The following is a 14,410-nucleotide window of genomic DNA, read 5'->3' as shown; positions in this document are numbered from 1 at the left end:
TCCAGCAAACCCTGTCTCCTTCTAACGGATTGTCTGTTCTGACAGCACTTTTAGTCACAAGAAACTGCCCAGAGGTACTTCAGCAAAGTAAAATATACTGCTATTAAACAAAAAGTTAAGAAAAAGTAAAGTTTGCACACTCAAAATGAAGAATAATTCACCTCAAATAGACCAAGCCTAAAATGGATTTTAAAATAAAACAAAAAATTCATACCAGCACCTAACTTCAAATGTGTTAAGCTCCAACTCTTGAAAAAGCTCTGTGGCCAACTAATTTGGTTCAATTCAAATATTTACCAAGTCTGATCACTACTGCAGAACACTTAGTTTAAGTGTCAATTAAAACGCAAAAAAATGCTGCAATTGAAGGAAAAGCATTTCTTGAAAAAAACCAAAGAACTCCAAAGGTCAAACACAGACCATTAGAAAGGATTCATTAATCCAATCAGAAAACCAAAATGAGAGTATGATCTACTTATATAAGCTATACAGAACCAATGTAAAACCCAAATGAACTAAGAAAAGTATAACAGGGTAAATTTCTAGTTCAAAAGCAGAAGGGGACAGTATTGCTCAAAGAAGCAAAACTAAGGAGACAATATGCAAAGGCAACATTTCCATGAATCTCACAGAGCAATACAGAAGCAATGAAGCACATACACACACAAAAAAAGGCAAAAGCAAAAATAACAGCATGTTTAATAACAAAATTCTAGAACCAACACAAACATATAGACCACAAAAGTAATGTGAAAGGAAGAGGCAAGTTCAGGAAAAAAAAAACCAAACAATTAATAGTGGAGCAGGGAAGAACACAAGCAGCGAGGAGAAAGATAAACAAAAAGTTTAAAACAAAAATAAGGCCCCTGTTACTCTGACTCCTGCAATCATGCGAACACTAGAAGACAAAGTATTAACTGAAGAAACAAGGCAGCCTGCATAAAAACAAAGTGTGACCAACACTGAGGGGAAAATGCAACAAGTGATATTCCCACTATAATTTGTTTTGGTTCATACAACCATTTCTTGGAAGAAAGAAATTTTTTCTATACCACCAGCTTTCCACCAGGTGTGTGTGTGGGGGGGGGGAATCAATACCCTCCATTTACTTCCAAATGCTACATTTAATTTGGCATGAGCTAAACAAACGCATAATATTCACTAAATATATATATCTTTTTTGCCTGGATTCATAAATCATCAGTCACCTTGCAAATCAATAATCAGTACTGAAGCAATGTAGAAATATTCCTTCTCATTTTTAATCACCCAGCATTAAATACACTCTTTTAAAATAATACAGCATTGGTATATGTATACACAAAGATAACCCTATCATCAATAAAAGGGAACATACCTAATTTGACCATTGGATTCTAGATCTATAACTCATGAAATAAAGATTGTGTTTGAACAGCTTTGCTGCTTTGATCAGCTGCCACCTTCATATGCAAAGAAAGCAATATGGATATCTTTCTTTGAACAGCAGTGATAAAAAAAACAGTATGTACCTGCAGGAAATCCCATTACATTGAATATTCTGTCCAGCTGGTCATGGTGATAAGGATTACTAGTTTTGATATCTTCTTGTCGACAATGGAATATTGGCTCTGATGTTAGCAGCTCTGCAAATATACACCCTATGGCCCAAATATCTTTAAAAAAGGAGAACAGAAATAAAAAGAACAACAAATGAATCTTTCCAAAACCATCTGGATGAGGTAGAATGTTAGTGTTTAGCTTATCAGAGATAAGGTCAAGTTTCTACTTTGTAGAAGTGCAATACTTCCTCAACTTTTTCTTTTAGCTTTGAATGGAGGTACCCAATTCAGAAACTACAGAGGAGCTGAGAGAAGAGCATACGAGTTTTTGTGGGGTTTTTGAAGTGTAGTTACCATTTAACATTGTAAAAAATTATTCTGGTTAAGAATAAAAGTGAAGGAAACTATTGGGATAATGGTCAACACACAAAACACCAAGAAAGTAAAGCCAACCGGCATCTTGTCCTTTCAGTGCCACATTGTCCTGATCAAGAAATGTGCAATTGCTCATCAGCCAAGTTTAAGTAGTAAATGACCCCAAAAATACAAGCTGAAAAGTAATGGTGTTGGTAAAAACCAAATAACACCTTGAAAGAGAGTAACACACAAATTGCTACAAGCCCACACACCTCACAACTTTTCCACAACATTCATTAAAAAAAAAAACCCCAAAACCCCACAACCTTTCTCTTTTCACTGTTGCCTTCCTATCTAATATTCAGATCTCCTGAATCTTCCCAGTTGTTTTCTCAATTCTTTCCTAGTATATACAAACACAATTTTAAACTCAAAGTGGTGCTACACTGAGCCTTGAATGAACAAGGTCATAAACAAGGACAAAAGCAAATAATGCAAAGAACATAACTCCATTACTCAGTGTTTTTACACAATAATTTTTTATCTACATTGAAAAAACTATGCACTAAAGGCTATGACTGCCCATGCAGTTTCACACGCTGCCATCAGAAGAAACAGCAGTAAAGTGAGAGAACATGAAAATACAACAAATTAAGCAGTCTGAAGGAACATAAACAAATTTATCTGATCTATAAAAGAAACACAGTATTAACAGAAAAGTAAACAAGAATACATTTAAGGCACAAACATGAGAATTGCTGACAGAAACACAGACAGGATCTTTAAAAAAACAAAACAAAACAAGAAAAAAAGATTGAGTTCTGAGGAAGACTGTCAGGTTACAGAAACAACACAGCATGCTGACATACAACCTCCATGTCTGTGCAAAGTGGAGTAGCTGCCAGGGAAGTTACTTGCTCCCAGAATTGGTTGCCAGCCTTTAACACATCTTTTAAACCAGGCAGCAAGAGAAATCTTCCCAGTGCTTTTCCCTACAGTCTCTCTCCCTTCCATAGCAAAGCTGATCAATGCAGTAGAAGTGAATCTAATCTCCCTCCAGTTTGCTGCTGGGCTGCTCCCCTTATACAGCCCACAAAAGCTCTGGCCATCTGTCAGCTGTCTTTTTCAAAGACACAGAGAGGCTAAAATGCAGCTTAATTTTACATTTTAGCTTCAGTGCAGCCACTATATTTTCCATTCTGTACATTCTTTATTGCATATCTTTATTATACTAGGTAATAACCTCTGCAATAAATTTAATGCACTGTGCCTCAAAGTCATCCTAATATGAATTCTACTAGCAGTTCAAAGATGCTTCCATATTTTTATAGCCTCTAACAGCATTTATGAAAGTCCTGTGTGAAAGCCACAAACTTAGATTGCATTGCAGGGCATTTGGAGATAAAACCCAGCAATATATTTCATTTCTATATATAGCCTGAGACCCCAGGAAACTAATCAATTTGTCAAACATTAATGTTTCTTCAAGAAACAAGGAACATACCTTTAACTTAGCTACAGTCCTTTGAACAATTTATCAAAGCTTTAATATTTGGGTACAGTTTACATAAAGAACAAAACAGTACATTTTTGTCCAATTTACTTACCAATAGCTTTGGTATAATGCCTTGCTCCAAGAAGCAACTCTGGAGCTCGATACCAGAAGGTTACAACTACTGGATCCAAGTCTGCTAAAGGCTTCAGAGGTGAATTAAATAATCGGGCAAAGCCCATGTCAGCTGCAAAATTCAAAGAGAGACGCTTTAAAATTTGAGGGAAACTAATAATCTTTTTTTTTTTTATGAACAAACTGATTGAGTTTACTTGTTAGCACTATCATCATTCCTAAATAAAATGCAAAGGCAGACTGTAGCAGATATGAACTCTCTGAGCAGATTTTCTTTCTGTAGAAGTTACTGGATGGCATCACCTATGGAGTATATCATTATAAATCATTACTAACATGAGTCATTTACAACAATGAATTAACCATTGTTCTGAAGAAGTGCATCAACTCCTCAGGACACTGGTAAATCCTGACTCATTTTACCTGATGTTCTCTGGCAAAATATTCCCATTATTACAGGATGTTTTTTCACAAAGCAGCAATTTTTAAAGCAAGCAAAATGCAGATTCTGCAAAGGTTAGAATGATTTATAATACATACGTGTGCATGACAAAATCTCCCTCTTCATGGAGTTAGCTGTGGCAAGACTTCCTTCACACAAAAACAGCACCTAAGCCTAACAGCATCTGCCTCCTTGCTGATTTTCTATCAAGATGCATTTCCAATATCAATATATCAGTGCTGAATACCATTCAGGCTATGATTTTAAAATTTTGGTTGTGGGCATTATATCATTGAAAACTGCTTTCTAAAATTTGTAGCGTACAACTGCCTAGGAAGTTGTCTGAACAACTAAATATAAGTCATACAGGAAAAAATGGGCAGAGACTAAAATGTACAGCTTCTCCCATGAAATTGCTTTCCTGACCCACCAACCCCCGAATCCCAAGATAGAGTGACTCTCTCATGTAGGGATATTCATATGCTGAGAAAAACCTGAATGAAATGAGATGAGTAGCTACCCTGAAGGAAAAGGACCTACATGCTATGGCCCAATGAGGAAACACTGCAGTGTAAATATAGGTCTCTAACTTGATTACACAATCCTTAATTATTTTTTCATATGCATTCCTATTTATGATTGCTTTAAGGCATTTAAAAAGAGAAACATTTTACAGTTTTCTACATTAAAATATCAATTACTCAAAATTGGTCAAGTCACTAATAACTATGAATAATGAGGAAAATTGTTTGCAGAAAGTGAATTTATGACCCAAAGTGACACAAAAAGACTATAAAAATTATTTTAAGTTAAAATACCAGTTATGTATTTTTTAGAAAAATTAGTTACACTGGAAAAGTGGAAGCCCTTGGTATGTGTATAACTTCTGCATTCTTTTATGGCTGTGGCAATCTTAAGAAAATAAGAAAAAAAAAATCTACATTTTGATAACACACTTCAAAATCCAAAGTTCCCCTCCCTCTTTCCCTGCTAGGAATGGATGGCTCAGAGGACTGGTGGCCCAATACAGAATCTTTCAGCTGTCCATTAAAGGAGTCTGACTTAATTTAGTTGTTTACTAAGTTATTCTCAAATTAATTCAAAACGATGAATTAAGAAATAAATGGGTGGTCTATGTGCAATTACTAGCAAGTAGTTGTGTACAGCAAATATCACCACCACTGTCAAAAGTGAGTCCAGAGGATGACCTATGTGCTCTGTTTTGGAAGAAACCCTCCTGAAGAGTAAGGTAATATGAAGAAATTTTCCCTTCTGTTGTCCGTGCTGTACCTGTTTTCTAAGCAGACCTCAATCCCTACTGCCAACCTTAAAAGCTCAGAAAGGCATTAGAAACTTTCAGAGTAGGATCTGCAGAAACATTCAACCCTGGCCCATCACTCCTTGGATTCCACAGGACAAAGGAAGGCCTAGAGCAGCACTGAATGCTCCCAGAAAATCCTACCCTGAATCTTTCTACTAGTGACTAACAATATAGTTCAGATCAACAAAACAGTAAGAGAACAGAGCAACAATGCAGAAGAGTAATCTCACAAAAGAAAACCAGGGGGAAGTCAAAAAGATGAACTAGCCTTAAAAAACCCTTCCAAATGGGGCTGCATTACCATAACAAATGTAAGCAGGCTGTGCATTAGTAGCACTGCCATGATAATGCACAGCCTGGTACAGTTTATTATTTTTAGACTACTGTTAATTTTTATTTATGTATTTAGTTTAAAACAATTGAACTTCTACAAACCATCCTCTCACTGTAAACAGTAACTCCCACCAGAAAATGTTACAATAGTGTGGAGTGTTGGGTCCTTTCTAACCTGGTACACCCCAGGCTGGGCATTTAGCATTAGCTATTCACTCTCACTAAACATTTTGCATGGATTTCTGTGGTTTCTGCACTTTCAAGATCCCTTGTGTTCATCTCCAAGGGACCTGCCTACTCCTTCAAAAATACCTTGCAGGCTGACTGTCATCTTTGATTCCATTATAAGATTTAAGGTTTGTAGCAATGAGTAGTTCCCTATTTAGATTTATATAAACTGCAGCAAGATGTCATGGCATTAGAGGTAAATGGAGGAAATTTTAAAATCCCATTTTTCTCCTCCTTTCCTCCTAGCTAGCTGTCATCTTTAACCCCACATCAAAATGGCCCACCCCACAAAAAAACCCACTTAAGCAAAACATAATGACAATTTCCACTTTCTATTGATGAGGCAACAGCATTTCATTGTCAGAAGTGTTACATGGGGCTAATATGATGAAGCCAGTCACTCAGAAAACAGCATTTAGGCAGTGTGCCCAGGCACATACTGGTATTATACAGTGACTACTTTAGGTGGTACAGCTGCACCTTCAGAACATTCTAACTTAAATGCTACACTGGGACTTATCAAAGATATAAACATACCAATTTTTACTCTTCCTCGCTCAGGACCTTCACCCATAACTAAAATATTAGCAGGTTTCTGTGGAAAAAAAAATAAATATACAATACATATACCACGATAAACCTAAACATTAGTCTCTGAAAAGTTAATTCAGTTTTGTTTTGCCAGTTTTAAACCAACTTTGTTTTGATAAAAATGACAAGTTTGGCTGTCACAGTAACGCTGTGCAAGGACCCAGACACAGGCTCTCCCTGACTGCATCCTCCTCTTGTTTCTTCTGGGCATTGCTGTGCTCCAGCAGCACATTCCCTACTCACACCCTGGTGTCTGTCCTCAACATGCACCAGCTGGCAGCCACCCAACTGCTGAGATTTCTACCCAAATTGCCCTAGATCCTTTCAGTGGGAGGCAGTCCCACTGCTGCCCACCACCCCAACCACAGGGATGGGAAGCCAGCTCTACAGCAAGCTTTTCCCAGGGTTATTAGGCACATTTGCACACACATTGCACATAAAAATACACAAGTGAGATACAGATGAAACATATCACTCGATATTGGAGAGAATACCATATCACTTGATTTTGGAGAGAACACTCATCTAAATTCTTCCTATTTACAAGTGTTTACCAATTCACACAGCTGCAAAACTGGAAAGCACTGCCTTTACGTTATTCTTCTGTCTTTCCTTTTTTTCTTTTACTACGGAGGCAAGTTAAAGAACTGAGCTAGAGTTTGGCTGGCTAGAAAGATGATAACTCACTTCATAATCCTCTATTTTCTGCTGTCCTGTTTCTTATAATCCATTCTCAGCATCTGTAGTCACAGGATTCCTCAACAATGCAACACAGTTTGCATAATGAAACCTACAGTGCTTATTTGGAGGGAAAAAAGAAACTCACAAGTAAAGCTGACAATGTATGCCAGACTTGTTCTCAAATGGAGTGATTTAGATACCCATTAGTTCTGTAAATCCTGGACAAAATAGGGATTCCTATTCAGTTGTGACCTCTAAGATTGTAGTAAGGTTGAGTAACAGCTCTTGCTTTGCTTTTCCAGTTTAAACAGATCTGAAGGTAAGAATACCTGAGCAGAACAGCTCAGACCACCTAAATTTAACGTAATAAATTCTACTATCTTTGTGTGGTTTTCTAAACACATTCTAGGATATTCCCAAGTCTTCCTGAATCTATCAGGCTCTAATGTAAACACACATGCAAAGAAGCAGAACACCACAATATGATATCAACCTAGAAGTAACTGCTATTATGTAAAAACAAGGTAGAAAATATTAGCACTTGAGCAATAATTTTCCTTGAGAAATGAAATTATTGTTGTTTATGAAAGTCTGCAAAATGGATTTCTGAAACTCTACAATCCTTGGACAAAATATGTAAAAAGAACCTGAGGCATTGCATTTCTGAGAACAGGTTAAGGATAGAAAATCTTATCAAAAATGTGGTCAAAAACGGTGAAATATACTTCATTGTCTTTCCAACAGCAAGAACAACAGATCCAGCTCGTGCTGTATTAGCTCTGTGATTTCCAGAAGAAACTGTTCCCCACACCGCCACCACCCCCTTTTGCTTTTTTTTTTTAATAAAGGCATATACTCCAGATAAGTATTGTTTCAACATTAAAAAATGCAGAATGTGGGCACACAGCTCTCAAAGCATTTAATTTAGATTGCCTTAAAAAAGTCCTAGAAATAAACAAACAGCATACATCTTTAAATTCATAGTTAGTGCTGAACTTTATGGCAATTCAATCCGCTAGGTATGAAAATACATCATTTCACCAAAGAAATCTTTCTATTGCTACACTGTGACTCAAAGAACAAATCCACATCTTTTACAAAACCTGCTTCAATATATATGGGGTGTTAAGCTACATGTCTAATTATCATGTTTTCATTAGAGTTAACAATATATTACACAGGCACTAGAATTTTTCAGATATATAATACATGGACATAATACATCAAGTACCATTTTTCCCCCTTCAAGTTCACAGGTTGATAATACTCTACAAAAATGCTTTTAATATCTTCATGATATTTCCACCTTAAAATATTTTACGTTTGGATTTTGGTAAGGACAAGAAGTCCTATTCACACAAAGACTGTAAAATGTATTATACCATATGACTAATAAGCCCAGCACTGGGTAACAATTCCTGCACCAAAGATCTCCTACCCTAAGTTCAAGGCAGGTAGAGATGAGAAAGCACAGTAAGACAGTACTACTCAGCAAAGTAAGTATCAACAGCTTGATGCACACTCAAATTTCAGAAGTTACAGGACATACTTAACAACAGAGACAATTCAGAAATCTGTGTAGGAGTATTCTAAAGCAGCAAGATAAAAAAGAACCCTCAGTTGGTCTGAAATATTCAGTAAACCTTTTTCTAAAGCCACAAGTCCTTCACTGAAAACAGCTCTGTTTGGAACACAAGATTTTTCCTACAGACAAAAATATTTATGTAGTCACATCACTGTAAAAATATATCAGAGTTAAAAAAAAAAAAAAAGTAAATTACATTGGTTATTATGGAGTCTTCCATTTCTAAAATCATTGTATGCAGAGACTGGAACAATTTTTTGTTCAAAAAATTTCCCAAACAAGACCATTCAACTTAAATTTAATAGGGGGATATCTACTAGAAATCAGTATAGGAGTAGTATTGATATACCTAAATACTAAGCATTTTGAATAATCCCTGAAAAACACTGAAGTCCACTAACAAAAGTGAATACATGTGTCAGGAATTATTGTTACACATCTTTTAATCGAGTCCACTATCTGAAGATAAAAAACCTCAACAAGTCCTCAGAGTTGTCTACTTGGGCAACTCATTACACATTAGAAATTTATTTGCAAAGAAAAATAAGCAGTCATTAGAAGCAGAAGGGAGAAATTTGGATAAGCATTAGTTGAATTTGTTAATTTTCAGTTTAATTCTAATTATCCAGAGAAAATTGAAGTTGAAACTGCCTATTCAAATCACTTGGGCTGAGCAAGTGAAGCAAAATCTTTTAGCAATTCTTATACTGTATTCTGAAAATACTCTACTTTAAAGCAGCTATATTTTTTTTATAACTACAAATTACCAACTAAAGTCCCTAATTTTTGTACTAATAAAGGAATAATTACTTTTGTCATCCAGTGAAATAATCTGTGCATGCCAGACAAATGCTAATGAGAAACCTGTTATGAAACGAAACCAAATGTGAAGAGGCATGCAGTGATGTACAGCTGAATATTTTAGAGACCAACAAAAGTGTCTGGCAATCCCACAGAACTAAATTCAAGAAAAATCACCCTTCTCCTCCCAAATCCACCTCAGCAGCAGAGGGAGAGCTCATTCTCATGAAATGGCACAGCACTAAATCTTATCTTGTCCTGTATTTGCCTTTGTAGGACTCCTCTTTATGATTCCTAAACAAATCTTCTTGTGTATTTAATCACTATTACTGCTGAAAACACACTGATATATCTTTAGGTACTTCTAATTTAACAATTATTTGCAAAGTGCAAAAAGAAATTCTGAACAGTAGGCTAATTTTAACCAAGAGAGGTAAAAACCCAAAGAGGTTCACAGATCTGTGAAGAACTTGAGACAGTCACCTTTACCTATCTGCCTGATCTCACACAATACTGCTCACGGTCACCCTGAAGTCTCTGGTGATGAAGGCTGCACAATTCCCATGCAATCTTGTCTCTTTCACTCTTCTCCATTGCAGTGTTCCTCCTTTCCTTCTAACACCACAAACAAGGTTAGTCCCCTTGCCTCTTCTTCGTTAGCAGAAGGAAGACAGCCACTCCTTCACTGCAAGAACTTCCAACACTTCCTGGGACAAACATCTCTCTTCAGTCCTATTACCTAGATTAAAAAAAACCCCTGAAGCCCTCTCCTGCTCTGTTTCTTGGTAGGCTATTTTTGTTTCTGGATCTATGCTCATTCTTGCTGATTTCCTCTAGCTGCTCTGCCTCGGGCCACCCATTTCTTTGAACTCCAGTGCTGCAAATTACACACTGCTCCTGCTGAGGCTTCACTAATGCTAAATGCAGTGGAGAGATTATTTTACATGCCTTGCACAGCATCTTCCACTCTGTATGATGCCAGTACGGTATCCTGCCTCACTGCATAAGGCTATTGATGCATGTTAAGGTTACCAGCTGTGCATTTTCTTCATATCTTTTTGGCAGAACTACTACTATGAACAAACACTGCAGTCACATACTGCTTCTTAACATATACTGAAAATGTTTGTGTTCTTTCACAGAAGGGAAATTAGACTTCAGAACTTATCTGAATCGCTATCTTGAAGGCAAAAATGCAAACAAAATTAAAATTATACCAGCCTATGTCACGATGAGATGTGACAAAAAGAAAAAAACATCATTCCTGCTGCTCAGAGGAAGTTATTATGGAAGCAGGAGATGATTATTTATTCCAAATTTGTATATGAGGTATCTGGAAATCTTAGGACATTGTCTCATGCTCCTGGAAAAGTATTTTGGTGTTAGGCCCTCCCTTCACTAAGCTTTACTCACCAAAGCAGTGAGGAAAGAACTGGGCATTTTTAGACAGCTCAGCCATTGCGATTTTTGATACATAGTATTTTAAGCATCAAACCAGTCTGCAGGAACTGCTATTCCACATAGGCTTTGCTACTAGTCTGTTTCTGAAATCACCAGTTTTCAAAGACAGATTTTAAACATTGGTATCAGTGAGTTATCCAAACTCCTTTGAATTACCTACTACGATATTCTCAATGCTACCTCCTCCCCATCCACATTATTAACTGCTTGCAACATTTCTATGTATGCTAATAAACAGACTCCTACTCTTTACACATCCTTTTTAACGCACCTTTTAATAAAGTTTTAGTATAATCCTAACCAATTTTCATTTGGATAATCCAATACTTTCGAGTTGGGCTGCTAAAACATTACACTCTAGAAGATTCACAATGATGGAGTGAGTCACACCAGGGATATTTGTTAACTCCTGGTATTTGTGCATCCTTACTGGCTGTGGGACCAGTTTACAGAACCGGCCATGCCATCCATTTCCACCTGTGATGAGCCATGATAATTTATAAGAACATAATACTGGTTTTCAATTTTAAAAAAAAGAGCAGGTTAACTTTAAAAGAACCATACTAGACAAAGGGCTTTTATCCCTAAATTATTTTGCTTTTGCAACTATGACTTCAACAATGATTCTATTATGATTTATAGTGAAAGACTTCTTTATATTTTAGACTTCAAAGTATCATACAAAACAATATAGGAATTATAATCTATATTAAACAATATATATTTAAAAACACAACCCCACAATCATACAAAACCATAACTGAACTTCTTCAGCTGTATTTGAGAAAATGTCTGTGAAGCATGAAACACAAGTAAATTAAAAATGTCTTGCTGAGAAGAAAAAATTCAAAAAGGTTTTGAAAGACAACTGTAAGGGCTTAGCAAGTTGCAGCCTGCACAGAAGAACACTTTTGTGGCACGGTGGTAGAAATTGTAATATACTGATCTGGTTAATCACTTCCCAGTCAGGTCCTCTGACAAGAAAAGCTGCACAGCAAAACCCACTAGCCTTCAGCTTGGCTTGCAAAATTCACACCCCATCTCAAGGTCTGTGACTCTCAAAAGAGTCAATGTTTATGCTTCTTCCAGCACATCTCTAACAACCTTGTTATCTTTAAGCAGACATAACCTACATCACAATACTTCCTTATTATCAAGGTGGTATGATCTCTTATTGCATTCTTAAGGACTGCAGCTGTCCTTTTGGATCAGTTTAAAGTTAGAGAAGATAATTTCATTTTCATTCCAAAATAATTAACTTTTCTTTCCACTTTAACAAAACTGACTACTTCAACACTAAACAGTACTCTAGCACAACAGCAGTGACAATATAACCTTATTCAAATGATAGTATCAGCATTTTTCTGAAGTTAATTGCTTTCCTTGAATTCAAAGATGTTCATTTTCTTTTGCAACTGACTGGGGCTTTAAAACATATTATAATCAAAAGACCACTACAAACACTGGTGAAAACAACGGTTCCATAGAATATTTTAATGTTCAGATTTAATACATGTTTTCTGATTACATAACAAATTGTAAAAAGCACTGCAAAATTAAGAAGGCCTGTTTTAATGTAATACTTCCTGTGCATTATCTTCTTATAAAGAACATCCCAGAGCTCTTTAAAACAAATAAATTGAGCATCTAAATAAAATTCTCTTTAAAACTAAGAGCCATTAAAATTACCAGTTACAGCCAAACAAAAACAAACCCCTAAATTATCAAAGCACACATGTCCAAAAATTTTAAAAGTACAGGAAGTATTTGGATAGGATAGAAAATAGAGGGATGCTGTATCTATGCCAAGGAGGCCTTCTGCTAGTTACCATCAACCATATTTTATCTCTGTTTCAGCCTGATGAAAGCTGTTAGTCTCACTACTATGTTTTTAGGCTCTGAACACACTCCAAAAATTTTCTTTCACTGCTGTCACTCAATTACTGCCAACTTGGGGCACTGTAACTTATTAAAAGCTTGCACACTGCCTAATACACAGACTTTTCTCACTTTCACTGGAATTCAAGCCGAATAAAAAAATTAATTACTCTTTTCAGGCCAACTCTTTCAGTCCCTAGAAATGTCAGCACAAGCAGCAGGGCATGGCTTTCTGTACCAAGACTCAAAGCAAGGAAAGGTGGCTATCATAGGCAAAAATATTATTATAGCAGGAAAATATACCATGTCAAACATCATTAACAAGCTTAATACATTAAAATGAACATGAAGAAATGTATTTCCTATGGGTTTTGCTACAGCAGCAATTACTCTGTCCATAGGTTAGAATGACTCTGGATGCTGTGGACACATCAGAGCAGGATCAAATGCAAGAGGAGAACATGCTCTGAAACCAGTTTTTAGGCAGTATGTTATTCTATACATAATTCCATCTCCCTTTTAAATTCAAAGTTCTGCCTCACAAAGTAAGGATTTGAAATGTGTAATAAAAACTCAGTACTATTTTTGCTCAGTAATTTTGTTAGAGCAGTTTCCGTGGGGTGACAGGCATTCAGTAGTACTGTAATCTCACACATCCCAAAACTTTCACACAAAGGCAGAGAATTGTCTTATTTATTCATTGGTTTACATGGAGGTGTGTTAACCCTTGCCATTTTCTTTAAAATCCCTACTTTGTTGTTGTTTTTAATTTAAGTAATAAATTAAATAAATTCCATACCACCCTACTTGTATGGACTATAAACAACTTCTCCCTTATCTGGATTAAGAAAAAATACCAAAGGTGAAAAGCTTATGTAATTTACTACTATGCACTTTCCAGTGGTTGCATGGGCCTTGCTTGTGTTAAGAGCACTTCTGTGCACAGAATAAATACAGTATTTCAAACTACATCCCAAGTATCCCTTTTGTGTCACTCACAGTCACAGTAAGACAGATGAACCTGGGAGCTCATAAAGAGTACGCTTTTACATAGGATGTGTCCTATTCATAATGATTTTTTAAATCTCCTTGGATTAGAGTTACTCAAAGGACTGTTTTCTCATCATCCTGTCCACTATATCATGAATATAGATCATTCATACAGAATATAGCATTTTCTTTGTACAGCAGACTGCAGTGAAAACACTTCTTATGGCTATTTCCCATATTCTGAACAATCCATATTCCTACCTTTCACAACATTTCATGGTGTAATAACTTTTCCAGAACCTTAACAAGGTACTTAGCAGGTGTCTCTAAAATCATACCCTAGGGTTTTTACTAAATCCTGTTGAAGGGTTTTTATTGACTAAACTTACTTTACAGGCACATTTATGATCAAAAAGCTTCTGGTGCTCCCTACTTCTCTTAGGTCAGAACCACAAGTTATGCTGGTATTTTTTCCAGCTAGTACAGCTCATCACCTTTATGGCAGGAATTAGATCTGAAATTTCTAGCACACCTTTTCTCTGCAGAACTCTTACCTCTATTTGTATTTACATAC

The 14,410-nt window shown here is 36.2% G+C and overlaps 1 protein-coding gene across 3 annotated transcripts in view; it reads right to left on the bottom strand.

The window, feature by feature from the left end:
* Positions 1–14,410, bottom strand: part of CDK8 (cyclin dependent kinase 8) — a 69,140-nt gene that overhangs the window by 11,352 nt on the left and 43,378 nt on the right. For 2 of the 3 annotated variants that reach the window (XM_058825057.1, XM_058825058.1), the window contains exons 5-7: positions 6,387–6,444; positions 3,506–3,637; positions 1,512–1,655 (exon numbers count right to left, since the gene is read on the bottom strand). In XM_058825057.1, the coding sequence (XP_058681040.1) occupies positions 1,512–1,655; positions 3,506–3,637; positions 6,387–6,444 (334 nt within the window). The remainder of the gene's footprint in view (positions 1–1,511; positions 1,656–3,505; positions 3,638–6,386; positions 6,445–14,410) is intronic. The other variant, XM_058825059.1, reaches the window with a different exon arrangement.

The sequence above is a fragment of the Ammospiza caudacuta genome, chromosome 2, assembly GCF_027887145.1.
Source record: "Ammospiza caudacuta isolate bAmmCau1 chromosome 2, bAmmCau1.pri, whole genome shotgun sequence".
NCBI lineage: Eukaryota > Metazoa > Chordata > Aves > Passeriformes > Passerellidae > Ammospiza > Ammospiza caudacuta.
The sequence above is the reverse complement of the archived record's forward strand: the minus strand, read 5'-3'. Positions and strand labels throughout refer to the sequence as shown.